Below are 15984 nucleotides of genomic sequence, written 5' to 3' on the forward strand. Positions count from 1 at the left end.
CGTCCCCTACCCCGGGCTGCTCTGAAAATGCTCTGGGAAGCCTTCATCTACGTCATCCCTGGCACACGTGTGTCCTCTTCTCCTACTGAAGAGCCTTGTGTGTCAGGGGAGCAGCCTGAGTTGTTCCAGCCATCACAGAAAGAAAGAAACCCACCCACTTCCTAATGGCTGGCCCTCTGCTAAGAGACTGCAGTAACTCAAGACTCTCTGAAGAGGTGATGCCTCCTCCCACGACAGAGTGCCAAGCATGTTCTGTGGCACCAGGTCACATACCCCAGTCCAAGAACAACACTGTCTGTATTGGTCGGAGGTGGCAGAACACGCTCCAGAAGTAGACTGGCAAATTTTAGTCTCAGTTGTGCTACTTACTAGCTGTGTGACCTTGGGCAGGCTACTTAACCTCTCTGTGCCTCAGTTTAAAATGTGAATAATATTAATATTATTCCTAGGGTCACAGTGAGGATTAAATGAGTTCATATATGAGAATAGTGACTGGCAAATAGTTGAGCAACAGGGGGAGGGGTGCAAGAAAGCAAGATCTAATCCACCCTTCCCGCCTCTTCTGACCACCCTCTGCACACAGGCACCCTGCCGGGGTGGGTGACACCTGCCACCACTCGCAGGTGCTTGCCAAGCAAGAAGCTTAAAGCAAAAGCTCTTTTTAAATATGGGCCTTTTAAATCTGCTTCTCTCTGATGTTCAAGCACGTGGATTGTAAAATACCAGATCTATTTTTAAGCTCTCAAGTCAGTTTTGGAAATCAGCAAAGCCAGTGCCGGGCTGACGACTGGAAACCCAGGGCTGAGGTGGCCGGCGGTGCGCAGGGCTCCTGGCAGGGTGTAGCCATGCCAACAAAGCCTGCCTGTCCCTCGGACTGTACTTTGCTTAGAAGGGTCAATGGCAAAAATGACCCAAATACCTTTTCTGGCCAGGTATCAATAGCCACTACAACAATAATGAAAACTTGGTCGTCTCTGTGCTGGCATTTTTCAAACGACCAGTCCCAGAGACCAGACCTCCTCCTGTCCACCCCCATCCCGCCGAGTTGATGGGCCTCCTCCCCTGACCTTGCACATCCCCGCAGACAGGTGCTGAGTGTCCTCCACCTCGCATCGGCTTTCTGTCTTGCTCGCCCACTAAGGAGCCAAGCCAACCTCACACGCAGTAAACTCACAGAGAACAGAAACGTCCAGGGTGACGGTCTCGTCAGGATGTTTTTTTTGCAAGAGCAGAGAAGCAGAACATTTTACTCTCTCTGCACTGCGCTGAGCTGTTCTGAGCAGCTGGCTACAGTATGAAATGGCTCGTTTATTTTCTTGCCCTAGTGGGGTCATGAGCAGCTTAAAAATACTTAGCATAGAATAGGCACAATAAAAACAAGTGACCTCCAAGGCAATGCCTGGTGGCCCCAACCCTAACTGTCCCTCTTTCTCCACAACCCGCACCATGCACACGCACTGGTGATTCTCCGCTCCTCCTCCTCCTCCCTTTCTCTTCTCAGGAGGCAGCCAAAACCCTCCAGAACTGCAGAAGCTGGCCCTGTGGTATCCAACACCTTCGTGAGCAAGTACAGTGAGCCACTCCCAACTCTGGGGACCCAACCCAGCAGTGACACAGGAGCGGCCTGAACCCTAGTAACGTTTGGTTTAAAACAGTAACATCACCTTGTTATGGCTGTGGGATCAGACCAATCTGGCTGTGAATGCTGGTCCCAGGACTTTCTAATTCTGTGACCTTGGCAAGGTACTTGATATCCCTGATCCACAAGTCCCTCCTCTGTAAAATGACCTCACAAAGTAGTGTGAGGACCGAATGAGAGAGAACATAAAACGCCCGTGTCTAGAGACCGCCCGCATTCCTTGCTCACGGCGCCTCATCACTCCAGGCCCGGTTCTGCGTCACACCACCTCTGAATAACCTCGCCTTCCTGCCTGTCTTACGAGGACACATGCACAGACTGGGTCCACCCACATAATCCAGGATCATCTCCCCCCTCAAGGTCCCCAACTTAGTCACACCTGCAAAGTACCTCTGGCCACGTAAGGTAACATATTCAAGGCTTTGGCGGTTAGGACGTGGATGCCTTTAGGGGTGTTATTCTGCGCACCACAGTCAGCAGCCGTTCCTGCCGAGGGGCGACACCCGAGGACATGGGCCCTGTCTTGGGTCTCTGGCATGTGACGCTCCTCGAGGAAGTCGTGGGTCTCTCTCAAACATGCCCCAGAGCACCCACAGCCCCCCACCGGGTGGGAGTCCTGACACCCACCTGGTCATCGATCTTCCTCTGCAGCTGGACCACCTTGTTCTCCATGCCCACGTGGAGGCGTTTCAGGTGCTCTGCGGAGCGGGCCTCGATCTTCAGGGCCTTCAGCTCCCGCTTGGCCTTGAGCCTCCGGAAGGCGCACTGGATGACGATGGCCGCGCCCCGCAGCCGCCGGAGGTGCCTGCGCGCCGCCCAGCCCCGCACGTGCTTCTGGATGATGGTGGCCTTGTGCTCCCGGAGGACCTGGCAGGGGACAAGCACACGCCTGGTGGGTCGCGCTGCAGGATGGGGGCGCGAGGGGCTCACGCACTGCCCGGGGAGCCGGAGCCGCGCTCAGCCTCCGCTTTAGGAGAGACAGAGAGAAAGTGCCTCCCTAGGACTCAAGGCTCTGACAGCCACTCGTTCTATGAGCAAGTCTGCGGCCTGCAGGGAGTCAGCTGTCAAACCCTTGTTTGGGGGTTTGTTTGTTTTTTAACTTTTGGTTTATTCATTAGGAAACCACAGTCTAAGAACCTCGAAGCTGAAGGAGCCTGAAGATTATCCACTTGACACCTCATTCAACAGACTTGGACTCCACACTGGTGATGGGGAGCCAGACTGATGAAGCGAGGGTCCACACGGGTTGATGATGGCTTACAATTACAAATTTACAATCACACACGCGCGCGACTCTCCTGCTCGTTCTATTTCTCTGGAGAACCCTGACTACCACACTTCCCCGTGGGACTGTGGATAGGATTCAGTGGGAAGAGAGTTGTGAAATTACTCAGAAAACATTCAGGAGCACCCAACACACGTTCACATTGGTGACAATGCATCTGCTGCCGAGTTCTGAGTTTGCAGCCGCGAGTCCCCGGCGTGGACACGCACCTGGTGGTAGATTCTCCGCACGAACAGGCCCCGCACGAAGGCCTGGATGACGACGGCGGCCCTGCAGGCCCTCTGGTAGGCCAGGCGGGCCCTCCGCATGCGGTACTGCTTCTGGAACACCACAGCAGCCCGGGTCCTCCGCAGATGCTCGGCCAGCCTGCGGAGGGAGAGGGTGGGCATGCTGACCACAGTCCCTGAGCTGGTCATGAACGCCAGCCCCTCCCCCCGGCCTGGTCTGGACACCCCAGGTCAAGCCAAGCCTCATCACCCTGGCCGACCGTAGCAATGCCTTGGGCACTCGAGGCTCAGGCTCGGAACAACAGGATCAGCTTCTTCCTTGTTATCCAGTCTTTTCACAAGTTCAAAACTCAGTGTAAGTCTGACCCACTCGGTGACCTTCATCGGCCTCTCACTGCAACCTGGGTACCTCACGTGTCCACACTTCTGTCTGTCTGTCCCCTGGGCCTCACAAGGCTTGGAGATCTCAGGGGCTGTGTCTCCATCATCCTTGCACCCTCTACACCCAGCACAGGGCCTGGCCTAGTAGGCGCTTGGGAAATGCTGGCTGAATGGGAAGGAACAGGACCCTCTCAAGCCGGCCTGATCTCGCCGTTTCCTTATCCCCCAGCGTTTCCACGTGGGTCCTACTTCCCTCTGCTTCATCTCCACCTTCCCCCCCCCCCCCCCAAGTAAGACAGCACCGCAGTCTAGGGCTTCATAACCGCCTTCAGGGCTTTGTTTGGTGCAGACTCATAGCAACTGCTCAGCTGGACTCAGAATATTAAACACTGGGAGGACTTAGAATGCATCTAGTGCTGCCCCAGCGGAGGAGGGGACCCACCGAGCCCCCTGGCCAGTTCCCCCGGGGCGCTCTCCACAGCTGGGCCCTGGTACACACTAGAATACAAACTCCCCGCAGGGAGAGCGCAGGCCTAGGGCAGAGTCCACGCACAGGGCTGCCAGTGACGACTCAGTGTGGACACTACGGACAACCTTCTCATTTCTGCAGCTTTTGTTGCAGGGGTCCTCTCTGTTCGGAGGTAATTAAAGGCATGCATCGTCTCTGGTTACGCTCGAACAAACAGCGTACTGCCAGGACAGGAGGGCGAGCAGGAGCAAGCTTCTAGTTTACGACACACAGGCTGGCTGCTCTGGGCTTGCAGCTCCGGGGCTCATTTTCTCCTGTTCAGGCAGAGGTGACTACACTGCACTGGTGCTGAACGCAAGACCTTATGGCAATTACTGTCGCTTCTCCAAGGAAATCCCTGTTGGCAGAGGTCACGGATTTCGAACCAGGGCTGGGATGTAAGGGAGGTCATGTCCCCCGAGCCTGTCTCAGTGGGCGTCCAGACCACATCAGTGCCCCATCAACCCAGGGACATCAGCCAGGAGGGGAACATTTAAAGGCAAGAGGTTTCTCAGACATGGTGTGAAGCTGGGCAGGGAGACTGACCAGCATCCGGCTCTGCCCCCAGGTGGCCGCCGGTGGTTAGACAAGTCACACCCTCTGCTGACTCAGCGCAGCCACGAAAGGGACCTCCCAGGACCTCTCCAGCCCTCATTTTAAACTCCCTGGGGGTTTTGAAATTGGTAGTGTAAATCATGAAGCTCAGTGTAAGTTAACTGTGACAAAAAGGCCAACTTTATCATTTTTCTAAAAAAAGATCATTTTTTTGGAGTTCAAGCAAAAGGGAAACGGTGGTTTTGTGGCAGAACTAGCCAGCCCTAGGCTAGCACTGGTGAGATGGGGGCAGACTGGGGGAACCAGGGGATCTGACACTGGACCTTCTCCCTCGGGGCAGAAGGCATGAGAGATGGGCCCAGCTGCTGGGACCAACAGGAAGCACTCTAGGTGCAGAGGCTGAGGGAGCCAACCAGCTGAGAGCCAGTCCCTGCCCTCTGCCTCCCACCCCAGGCTGCTGCCCAGCTTGGCTCACCTGCGGGCCAGGTGTCCTCGGCAGTACCTCTGCAGAGTTACGGCAGCGCCCTTCAACCTGCGGTATTTCACCTTCTGCAGCCAGCCCCGGACAGTCTTCTGGATCATGACGGTGGCTGCCCGGAACTTGTCAGCCCGCAGCTTCTCCAGGTAGGCTACCTGGCCTGCCCGGAAGAAGATCTTGGTGCGGCCAAACTGGAACTTGTCAGGGTCCTGTGCACGGCAGGGAGGGGAGCTGGTTCGCCATCAGTGAGCAGTGAGGTGACACGCCCACCCCCAGCCCCTGCAGAGCAGAACTCCCTTGTCGGCGCTCAGGGGCCCCTGCTCCTTGGATGTACAGTCACTCTCGACGTCCACGTAACAGCCACCGAGTCCAGCTCTACCTACGGCGCAGGCACTGGGCTAGGTGTCCAGGATGCAGTAGAGAACAAGACGCCTGCCCCTCAAGCCACAGTCATGGCGAGGACAGACAGACAAAGAAAATATGTTTTTTTCCGCAAAGACATAACATGTTTTCAGGTGAGGGTTGGAAAGAGAACCAGGGGCTGAAGGGTGGACTGGGGCTGTTTAAATAGGATAACCAAGTAAGCCACGTCTATAGAGGCGCTATCTGAGCAAAGACCCGAGCGAACTGAAGAAGGCCGACACGAGAAAGCCTGGAGGAGGAGAGTTCAGAGTACGAGCAGAGCAGGTGCAAGTGTCCTGTGGTGCAACAAGCTGCGTAGGTCTGAGGAACAGGAGACCCGGTGGCTGAGTGGAGAAGTGAGGGTGGGTGTTGGGAGGAACTAACCACCAAAGGCCAAAGAACTGGAGGGAGAGCCTGGGGGGGGGGGGGGCTCTGAGCAAGGGAATGGCCTGATCTGGTTGGTATTTTAAAAAGAGTATCCTCAAATGGCCCCATAGTTGACTGAATAACTTCAGACTGCAGATAACTACCCAAGTACATTTTATTTGGTTTCAAACTATGTTATGAGATTTTTGGGGGACGTATAATTACAGTCTCAATCACATCTATTTACATTAATTGCCCTTCCCTGTGCTTACCCAGGTGGGTGAGGAAAGATGACCCAGCAGCGTGCTTGCGGACAAGCCGGGGGAAGAACACGCGACATGACCCACAATAACTGAGCACGCCTTGTAAACACACTTCCGTCTGGCTTCGCTCACGGCCATGAAGACCACGAGGAGGAAGGAGTAACAGGCCAAGGCCTTCTGAACACGCACACACACGGATGTCTCATGTTGACACATGGCTGTGAAGTGGCTGGAGCCCTACACAGCTGACAGAAACCCGTTCCACCCACGGAGAGGACGGTGCTGCCTCAGCTGAGCTGAGCTGGGCCGCAGCGTCTCCTCCGTGGCCAGGCTGCAGGGAGGGGAGGGTGTGGGCTGGCTCTCACCCTGCACCTGCTCCTCACTGCCCTGCTGGGAGGCTCCCTCAGTGAGGCCGGGGCAGGAGGCCCAGGTGGGCAGCTCAGACCTCACACTGAGGGACACACCTGGGTGCTCAGGCTTTAGCAGAGCAGGGGTGGGGGACATGCCTGTGGTATCTCAGGAAATACAGTACACATGCTTCATTTTCTAGCCTGGAAGAAACACCATGAAAGTGGCAGCCTTGACCCCACACTAGAGGCTCCTGGTGCTCCGTGTCAGTTGACCTTGAACACAGATTTTTCTCAGCCATGAAAAATGACATGCTGCAATGCAAACCCAGGTGGACGCACCATGGCAAAACCCTCAATTGACCAGAGTCCAAATAACCAACTGCAACCTTCAGTTAACGAGACTGCCACCTTCTTATTCTCTGCTGACGATTTAGCCCAATATTCCACACTGTCTACAGCTACAGACTTGAGCTAAGACAGAGCTCGGAGAGACTGTGCCGCTTCACCCAGTCACCCCGACCTCAGCTCCTGGTCACCTGGCGAAGAGCCGCTGCACATGAACACACGTCCCTCCAAAGTTATACTTGCAAATTTGTTTTCTGATGCAATTCTATTACTTCTTAAAGGGAAGGTTTCTGATATATTTAACCCTTCATCGAGACCACTGAGTACCACACTCTACTATTATCTATAAACTCCACAAATCATGAAATGTTTATCGCAAAAGGCCCCCAAAGCTCTGCTATCCAGTCTCAAGTGCCAGGTATGAGTTCAGGCTGTTTCTATTAAAATGAAATCTGTTGCCTTATTTAAGACAGCATCTGGGGCTGGGCCCGAGGCCGGCCAGGCAATGAGGAAGGTACGAGCACAGTCATTCTCCCCTCTGCTGCGCCAGGCTGCACCAGGCTCCAGGACAGAGCCCTCAGGCATGTGCACAGGTGCTGGCAGGCGGGCTGAGCCTTGGAGCCTGAGTTTTGGAGCAGCCAGAGATCTGGGGCTAGCATCTTCAGCCAGGAGCGGCCTCGTCATGGACCCCAGTGGGCTGTGTAAATAACTTCCCTCTCTGTGTGCCAAGATGTGAAAAAAGCTAGGATGTACTCTAGGTAGGTGAGCGGGCTTTTCCTCTCCTCACTGATGCGTAAAAATGGATTCCCATCTTGGAAAGAGTTGCCATAAGAAGGATGAAGACTCGACAAGGCAGTTAACCCCACCCTCTGCAATCCTCACACATTCTAGTTAAGCCTTTCACAGAGCCGGAGCCGCCCGGGGGTGCCCAGCTCACCTTGATGAGGTTCTCCAGGACGGACTGGCAGATGGCCTTTTTGTCTGTGTTGGCGAGCTCTCTCTTCTTGATCAGCATCCGGTACCGGTTGAAGAAATCGTGGTAGGCCCACCTAGAGGGAAAGAGGTTACCAGGTGACACGTCCGGCTTCTCGGCCGCAGGAGGGCCATGGGTGGTCTCGGACAGTGCCCCGTGGGGTCAGGATTTCTTGCACAAAACCCGTCTCAAGGCAGCAAAAACATTCTGGGGTGTGTTCTCCTTTGATGCTCACCGAGGGTTCAGTGTTTGGGAGAGCTGTAGGGTCACGGCTGGAAGACGGAGGGTTTGGAGGCCGCTCTGGGAGGACTGACCCGAGGCAGAGGCCCTCGCAGGCTCCTGCTGAGCACACGCAGCCCCGGGGTGCCCGCTGCTGAGGGGGGGCCTTGCCTGAGGGGCAGCGTGGCCTTTACATGTTGGTTCTCTTCTTGTAAAATTAAAACTAATACAGTTCATTGAAAACTTTTTTTATTTTATTTTTTAATCCTCACCCAAGGATATTTTTTCATTTATCTTCAGGGAGAGTGGGAGGAAAGGAGAGAGAGAGAGAGAGAGAAACGCCGATGTGAGAGGGACACATCGACTGGCTGCCCCCCACAGGACCCGACCAGGGCCGGGGACGAACCGTAACCGAGGTACGTGCCCTTGAACGGAATCGAACCCGTGACTCATTGGTCCACGGGCCGAAGCTCTAACCACTGAGAAAAACTGGCCAGGGCGAAAACTTTTTTTAAATGCAGAAAAGTATACATTAGCAAATAAAAAGAGCCCACGTCCTAACTCCTATAGATAACACTATTCACACATTTTGATATAGTTTAGAAGGAACCATTTTTCTCCCCAAAGTAGATTTTGATTTTCCCCCTCTGATTATTAGAGGAATGTAGGCCATCAGCAAAGAAAGGTCCAGCGATGCCCAAGGAACAGAGTACGTGCAATGCCTCTGCTTTCGGGTAGGGCTGGGTTTGGCAGGCTCTGGAGGGGAATCCTGAGGGCTGAGACCTCTGCTGAGACACTGCAGGCTTCCCACTGAGCCAAGTCGGCATTTCCCAGGCAGGGCCTGCCGGCTCTGGAAGGCTGCCCCACTTCGGAGGCTCCCTGACACTCCGCCCCTCATCTGTTTCAGGGGTGCTCACACCTCCTCCCACGGCCTGATGCAGCACAGTTCCCCCAAGGGGACGTGATTTCCAGTCTGACTGCCTCTGAGGGGACTCAGCCCACCCAGTCCCGTCAGGCTACGTCCTCGGAGGAGGGTGCTCCCAGCTCGGCCTCGGCGGGGGGAGGTGCCAGCGCCCATCGGGAGATCACAGCTGCTGCCTTGGGATGGTGCACCCCGTCGCCCGTGGCCCTGCCCAGGGGCCGTTCAGTCGCTCCGGTGGTCTCCTCATTCTAGCCTCAGTGTGGTACGAACCAATGTGCTCCTGAAGGGCTAAGGGGGAGTGCACGGATTGTATCCTTTCTCCTGGAGCACCTCTGCCATCGAATGGGGGCCCTTGGGAATTCCATCCCGAGAAATGAGTCCCGTGCACATCAGGACCACCGGTGGCGGCAGACAGACAACGTGCCTGGGAGGTAGGCTCTCAGCGCTCCCCCCCCCACACACAACCCTGTGCCTCAGTTTCCCCTTTCCTTCCCAGGCCATTCTCTCAGCTCCCTGGGATGAGAAAGCAAACGGAGCCTGAGCTCACTGCACCCCCGTCTCTGTAAACACTTCGCTTGTTTGGGGGGAGGTTCGATCGTAGCTATGGGTCTCAGAGCGGGGTAGGCACAGCACAGATAACACACAGTGGCTAGTTAGAGGTTACGTCCTACCTTCTTTTTTGAATAACAGCTTTATTGAGATACAACACACACTGTAAAAATTTACCCTTTTAAAGTGTGCCATTCGATCATTTTTTGTACATTCACAAAACTGTGCAACCACCCTCAGTGGTGAGCCCGGAACACTTTCATCACCCCCGTTACCAGTCGCTCCCCACGCTCCCCTCCTCCCAGACCTGGCAAACACGGCTGGCCTGTCTCCACGCCCCTTGCCTTTTCTGTGGGTTCTGTCACAAAAGCAGTGGCGAAGGGGGAATGACAGCGTCTCTTCTGCTCAGAGCTGGCCAGGGACACAGGTGGCTCCGCTCTGCAGGGTCCCACTGTGTGGGTCCCTGCAGGAGGGGGGCAGAGGGCTCTGTGGCTTTTGCCCTTCGTTTAACTGCACGCTCCCCTCACTTCTGGAGCAGAAACTGCTCCCCTTCTCCCAGTTGGCAGAGGGACTGTGAGCTAAGCCCACCTAACTGTTGCCCATCTCGAACAGCAAGCGCTAAACATGGAAACATGGAAGGGACTCTGCCCAGTGAAATGCCTGCTTTATTTGTTTCCATCATGTACAGTGAATGTCAAGGAGACTGCTGAGCCCTGACTGATACTGGCGGCCTAGGATCAGTGGATATACTGCAAATCAAAGATGCGTTGTGGTGGTGGGTTTTTGTCTTTATTGATTTTTTTTTTTTTTTTTTTTGAGAGAGAGGGAGAGAAAAAATCGATTGGCTGCCTCCTGCATGCCCCCGGCTGGGGATTTGGTCCACAACCTGGGCATGTGCCCTGACCAGGAATCGAACTGGCAACCTCTCAGTGCATGGCTCGACGCTCAACCACTGAGCCACACCAGCCGGACTGCATTGTGTTTTTAATACAAACGCTACTGGATTTTCCCCAGGCTCTCTCTGCCCAGCTCCCAAGTCTTAAACATACACAATTCTGTCTACTGACACTTCCAGGTAGGAAAAGATGGATCTGGGCAAGGAGCCAATGGGATGACGGCACCATACACAGGGCTTTGTAGTGTGTCCTCACTCCCCATGCCCACCCATCAATATCTGCCTCTCTTTCCTGCTCGCCCCGTGGGGTCCCTTGAAAGGGGTTCAGCACTTTCAATGTGAATTTTTTTTTTTTTTAATCCCAAGGATATGCTCCTTTGAAACCTGATTTTTAGAGAGAGGAAGAGAGGGAGGGAGAGAGAAAGATCGACCGGTTGCGCCTGACCCGGGATAAAACCCCACAACCTTTTGGTGCACAGGACGATGGGACAATACTCCAACCAACCGGCTCATCCGGCCAGGGCTCGCTGGCACTTCCCACATTCTGCGTTATGGTTATGCGTGTCCTCGCTTGTCTTGTTTTTCCTTATGAGTTTGTAATTTCTCTGGGAAAATCATTAGAGCAGTATTTCACTGGGCGAAAACCCTTAAATGCTTTTAATTTGAAAACCTCTTACTGTTGACAGTCCCATAACTCAGGAGGCTGCAGGTTAAGGACATTACAGGAGAGAGGGACACTGACTGCGGAGACTCAAGGCCAGTGCAGGACAAGCTGGGAGCACAGAAGTGGAGAAGCCTGGTGCTGACAACGGCCAGCGGTGCGGCCTCAGGCCAGTCGCAGCCCGGATGCCCCCCTCCACTATCTGCAAAATCCTGAGAACCTCGCCCACCTCACACAGTCCCCCCCAGCGCCTCAGCAGCCAGTGAGTTTGGAGGAGCAGTGTCTGGAAAGACACAAAGCTCCCTAAAGACCTAAGTTACCCTCCCTTCCTGCCCAAGTCCCCAGCGGCTTTTCTTGCAAAGCCTTCCGCAGACACCTGCACCCAGGTGAAACCGAGGGGGAGGATGCCCACAGAAGGCAAACCATCCATGAAGGGCATGGGCGGGTGCCCTCAGGAGGGGTCAGAAGGGTCACGTGCCTGCTGTGCGGTCTGGGCACATGTGTCCTTCACCAAAGCACCCAGAATCAAACGTGGATGCCCGACCTGTGGACCTCTGCGCTCTGAGAGATGAAACCCTCGCGGGAGAGGCCCCCTCCCCTCTAAGAGGAAAGCCTTCCATGAGAAGCTAAACAGAACCTGTGATTCTTTTTCCAAAGTAGAATGTCTCAACTGGTTTGCTGGTTTGCCAAGGACCTCTGGATGGAGGTATTTCGTGACCACATCGAAGTTAAGACCTCAGGGGTGTCCGGGATTTCCCTCGGAGGTTACCCGCCCCAGTGGAATCTCTTCCCTCCGACAGCACTTCAGCAACTGCTGTTTGCACACGGGACACAGAGCTTTCTGCCTTGTGTTAGAGAGATTTCTGTACGCGTATTAGACTGCAGCCTCCTTTGGCCAGGGTCTCTCTTCAGTACATTTAAAAACCTCCCAGTCCCTTTCATCATGGGATCTTTACAGTCACTTCATACATTGAACAAGTTGGTATTTTCCTGACCAGGGATATATTGGAACCCCAGGGTCAAACGACTTCTCCCTCCATTGTTTCTCCAAAAGGACACTACTGGCTTTGGGGCAGGACAGGTCTTCAGTGTGTGGGACAGTCCCACCACCCAGGACACAGAGCCTCTTGGGAATTACACACCACTCCATTCATCGAGATATCCAAAAATGCTCCCAAACATTTATAAAATGTTCACTACAGAATGTAGTTCTAGCCCAAGGAATCTTGAGAACCAACCAGGAGAGCTGCCCCTACACCATGAATCCATGGCTTCCGTACCCGCACCAGGGGGCCTGGACATGTCCTCTCCCACTCCAGTGTGGCTCTGTGGCTCGCTGGTCTGGAGGAGGCTTTCAAGCCAATGCTGGGCCTGGCTGCTCCTCCATTCCGTTCCACATTAACGGCAGGAGATGAGCTCCACCCCAGGCCTCACACGGCCCCGCCCTGAGCTCTATGGAGTCCTAGGGACCGCAGGGGTGTGGGCACACTGGGCCCTGCGCTCCCTGGATTCAGACTCGTGCGCCAGGGGCCTGGCTGAATGTCCTGGACTTCAATGCTGCTTCCTCAGGAATGAAGTCCTGTTTGGGAGGGGTCCCAACCAGGTAAAGTTGTCACAGCTGGGAGCGTGGGGAAAATCCAGGACCCGTGACTGGTGCTGGCAGGAGAGGGAGATCAGAGGCAGCGGCAAGGTTGATCTGGGATGAGCCAGGGCACGTGTTCAGCTGAGCCCAACAGCCTGGGAGGATGCTTCCTCCTAACGAGCTCCTCAGGCCCCCGACAGCACGAGGCACCTACAGCCGCTGTGGATGGCGGCGCAGACCCAGGGCGGTGATGTCGCGGTTGCCCGAGTTCCCACCCAACACTGGATGTCACCATCCACCTGTGGGAGCATTCTGCCCGAGACATCCCCAGTGCCCAGTGTGGGCGGGTGGAGGGACCCGGCACCCCACGCTGGCGCTCTCTGCCTCTCTTCTCTTGATTAGGTCTCATGAGGGGACTGCTTGGATTAAACAAACTCTGACAGTCCCTCCAGACTCCCACGAGCTCTCAGACAACACGCATGACATCAGGCCACAAAGAATAACCCCTGCAGATGCAAGTCGGGTGCTCACAGGGCCCCTTAGAAAATGTGAGGAGTCCTTCCGGGCTTTCTGGGTCAGGATTAGGGGGGCAGCCTGTTCTTTCAGGCACCCCGCTGCCCAGTCACGTCCAACTGAGGCCAGAGGTACTTCGATAGAGGATTTCCTGAGGGCACCTGCAGTGGAACATAAGGGGCATGCTTTCCTTTTGGAGCCTGTCAGCCTTGCCCAAGGTGTGAGGGGTCACGTGTCTGAGGTTGGGAGTCCCCACCAGGTGACCGAGATGTGCAGCCCAGGTGAGAATCCAGTGCCAGACTCAAGTCCAAGGACATGAGCACGGCTCTCAGGCAACGGAACCAGAACCGAAGACTGTAAGATCCGGAGATCAAGAGTGACTGCACTCCAAAGTAAGTTCCACTTGATTTCCTCACAGTGGGATTTTTAATCACAAGGCTAGGGACCGTGTGCAAGTTTAATCCCGATTCCGTGGGAAAGCCGATCGGGCCATTCCCCAGGCCTCTCCCTCTGCAGTTCTGCCCTGCTCACCCCACGTGGGGCCGGGGTGGGTGTGGGGCGGAAGCCTTCTCAGGAAGTACCTCTGGGTTTTTTGTTTGTTTTGTTTTTTATCCTCACCTAAGGACATTTTTGCACCTATCTTCAGACAGAGGGGGAGGGAGAGAGAGACAGAAACATCGATGTGAGAGAGACACATCGACTGTCTGTCACCCACACGACCCCAACTGGGCTGGGGAGAAACTGCAACTGAGGTACATGCCCTTAGGGGGAACCGAACCCGGGACTCTCTGGTCCGAGGGCCAACGCTCTAACCACTGAGCCAAACCAGCCAGGGCTGCTTTGTTTTTTTATGTAAAGAAGATGAGACAAAGGAAGTGAAGAAGAATTGAAGATTTAGGGAAAGGAGCTTTTTAAAACATTACATAAACATGGCATCTTCAAGTAGTCCCACAAACATGGTTTTTGGTTAAGTGGTATTTGCTCCACAGTTCCTCCGGGACACAAAGCTGCCCGAACCCCCAAAGAGGAGACAGGTGATTGCACAGACACAGGACACAGAGGGGGGCTGGGAGCCAGTGATGGGAGGATAAGCATCTCTTCCCGGACAGAGCATTTATCACGGTGCTTTATGTACATGATAATGAACATATTTCTTAGCCACCGCTGCACATTTCAAGTTGAATGATTCATTTTCATTTTAAATCAGACTCACAGAGAGCCACCTTTCCTAGGGAGGATAAAAATAGACGGGTGTGCTGAAGTCCGAGCGGGTGAGGGAGCACCAGAGCAGCTGCTGGCCCGCAGTTAGCATCGCCCGCCTGGCGTGGCAGATTTGGGGGGCACTGAGCATACATTAATTTCAGGGCAGGGCCAGAGGTTCTGCACCCCGACATCAGCAGGCTGAGTGCATGAGCTCTGCCCGACACCCCAGCTGGGAAGGGCTGCCCTCCGCTTGGGCTCCTGGGCAAGCACCCGATGGGCCATTTCATCCCACGTCCTGTGAACCCCGACCACGCGTCTTCTTCCCTTTGCCATTTTCCTCTCTGCAGAGTGATATCTGCCCTTTGGCCACGTAAGTGGGAGACATGCAGGAAAACGGTGAAAATTATAATCCCCCTGATCAAAGAAGCCACTGAAGTTTCCTTTGGGAACAGCTGTGCACAACTGAGTAGTTACTTGACAAGCGAATGAAGCGACATCATTCTGCTTTGCTGGGTCTCAGCTGCTATGGCAGTGAATTCTTCCTGCCCTGATCCCCATATTCGGGCCCCTCTGGTCCCAAGAAGTTCCCTCGGAGTCAGAGCTCAGCGCTGTGCTCTGCGGACAGCACACGGACACGTGCATTTCCTTCAGCAGCTACCGACTTGACGGACGCCGCTTCTGTAGAGCCTCTGGCTCTATCTCCAGGTACCGCAGGCACATGCCAATCTCCTGGGTGAGACAGTTACGTAGCAATTTTTTTTAAAGTATGTTTTTATTGATTTTTTTTAGAGAGAGAAGGAGGGAGAGGGAGACAGAGATAGAAACATCGAGATCAGCTGCATCCTGAACACCCATTGAGGATCGAGCTGACAACCTGGGCATGTGCCCTGACCGGGAATCGAACTGGTGACCTCTTGGTGCATGGGTCAACACTCAACCACTGAGCCACACCGACTGGGCAGTTAGGTAGCATTTTTTAAAAACCAGTGCGGTAACTCCCCAAACCAGTGTGGTTCCCAAAGGGCGGTGCACCGTCAGGCGACGTGCAGAATCCAACGATTACAGGGGAGGTAGTGCCCGTGGCCGGTCCCCTCACCACTCATCTTCACAAACAAATGCCACCCCAGGTCTGCGGCTTGGCAGTGAGGAGCAGGGAAAAGGCATTAGGACCTAAACGAAACAACATGATTCAGCTCTGTCTCAGTACTGACAACAGTGCCACAGATTATGGTGCTTCTTTCCAAAAGTTAACCCATCACATGGCAGTTTGGGAAGGAAATCCCTCTGACCTTTTCCCAAGATCTGCTAAGAAAGTGAATGTGTGGAGAAGCGACAAGGTGGCATTCCGGGTCCAAGGTGAAACACCTAGACCACAGCATTAAGTAACGTTTTCTGTGATACCAGCAATGCAGTCTTTTCTCCCTTCCCTACATTTCCACAATATCTGCAATTACAAAATCAGAAGGTGCAGATGCCCTTGTAATGGTCTGGGAAGAAGCCGGGAGCAAGGAGAGAGGCAGGGAAGATGCATCAGCGTCCCTACACGAGGCCAGCACGTCTGTGGGCTCCGCGGCTCTGCTGGCAACTCTGACTGCGGCAGATGGGCTGGACAGCGGAGGAGCCATGATCGCACGGGCCTGCAGAGCTGGAGGAAACGCATCCTCTCAG

The 15984-nt window shown here is 54.5% G+C and overlaps 1 protein-coding gene across 2 annotated transcripts in view; it reads right to left on the reverse strand.

The window, feature by feature from the left end:
* MYO5B (myosin VB) overlaps nucleotides 1-15984 on the reverse strand; it is a 303619-nt gene that overhangs the window by 55536 nt on the left and 232099 nt on the right. For both annotated transcript variants that reach the window (XM_036245270.1, XM_036245271.1), the window contains exons 18-21: nucleotides 7737-7848; nucleotides 5071-5282; nucleotides 3134-3290; nucleotides 2267-2506 (exon numbers count right to left, since the gene is read on the reverse strand). In XM_036245270.1, the coding sequence (XP_036101163.1) occupies nucleotides 2267-2506; nucleotides 3134-3290; nucleotides 5071-5282; nucleotides 7737-7848 (721 nt within the window). The remainder of the gene's footprint in view (nucleotides 1-2266; nucleotides 2507-3133; nucleotides 3291-5070; nucleotides 5283-7736; nucleotides 7849-15984) is intronic.

This window comes from Molossus molossus, unplaced genomic scaffold (genome assembly GCF_014108415.1).
Source record: "Molossus molossus isolate mMolMol1 unplaced genomic scaffold, mMolMol1.p scaffold_m16_p_6, whole genome shotgun sequence".
NCBI lineage: Eukaryota > Metazoa > Chordata > Mammalia > Chiroptera > Molossidae > Molossus > Molossus molossus.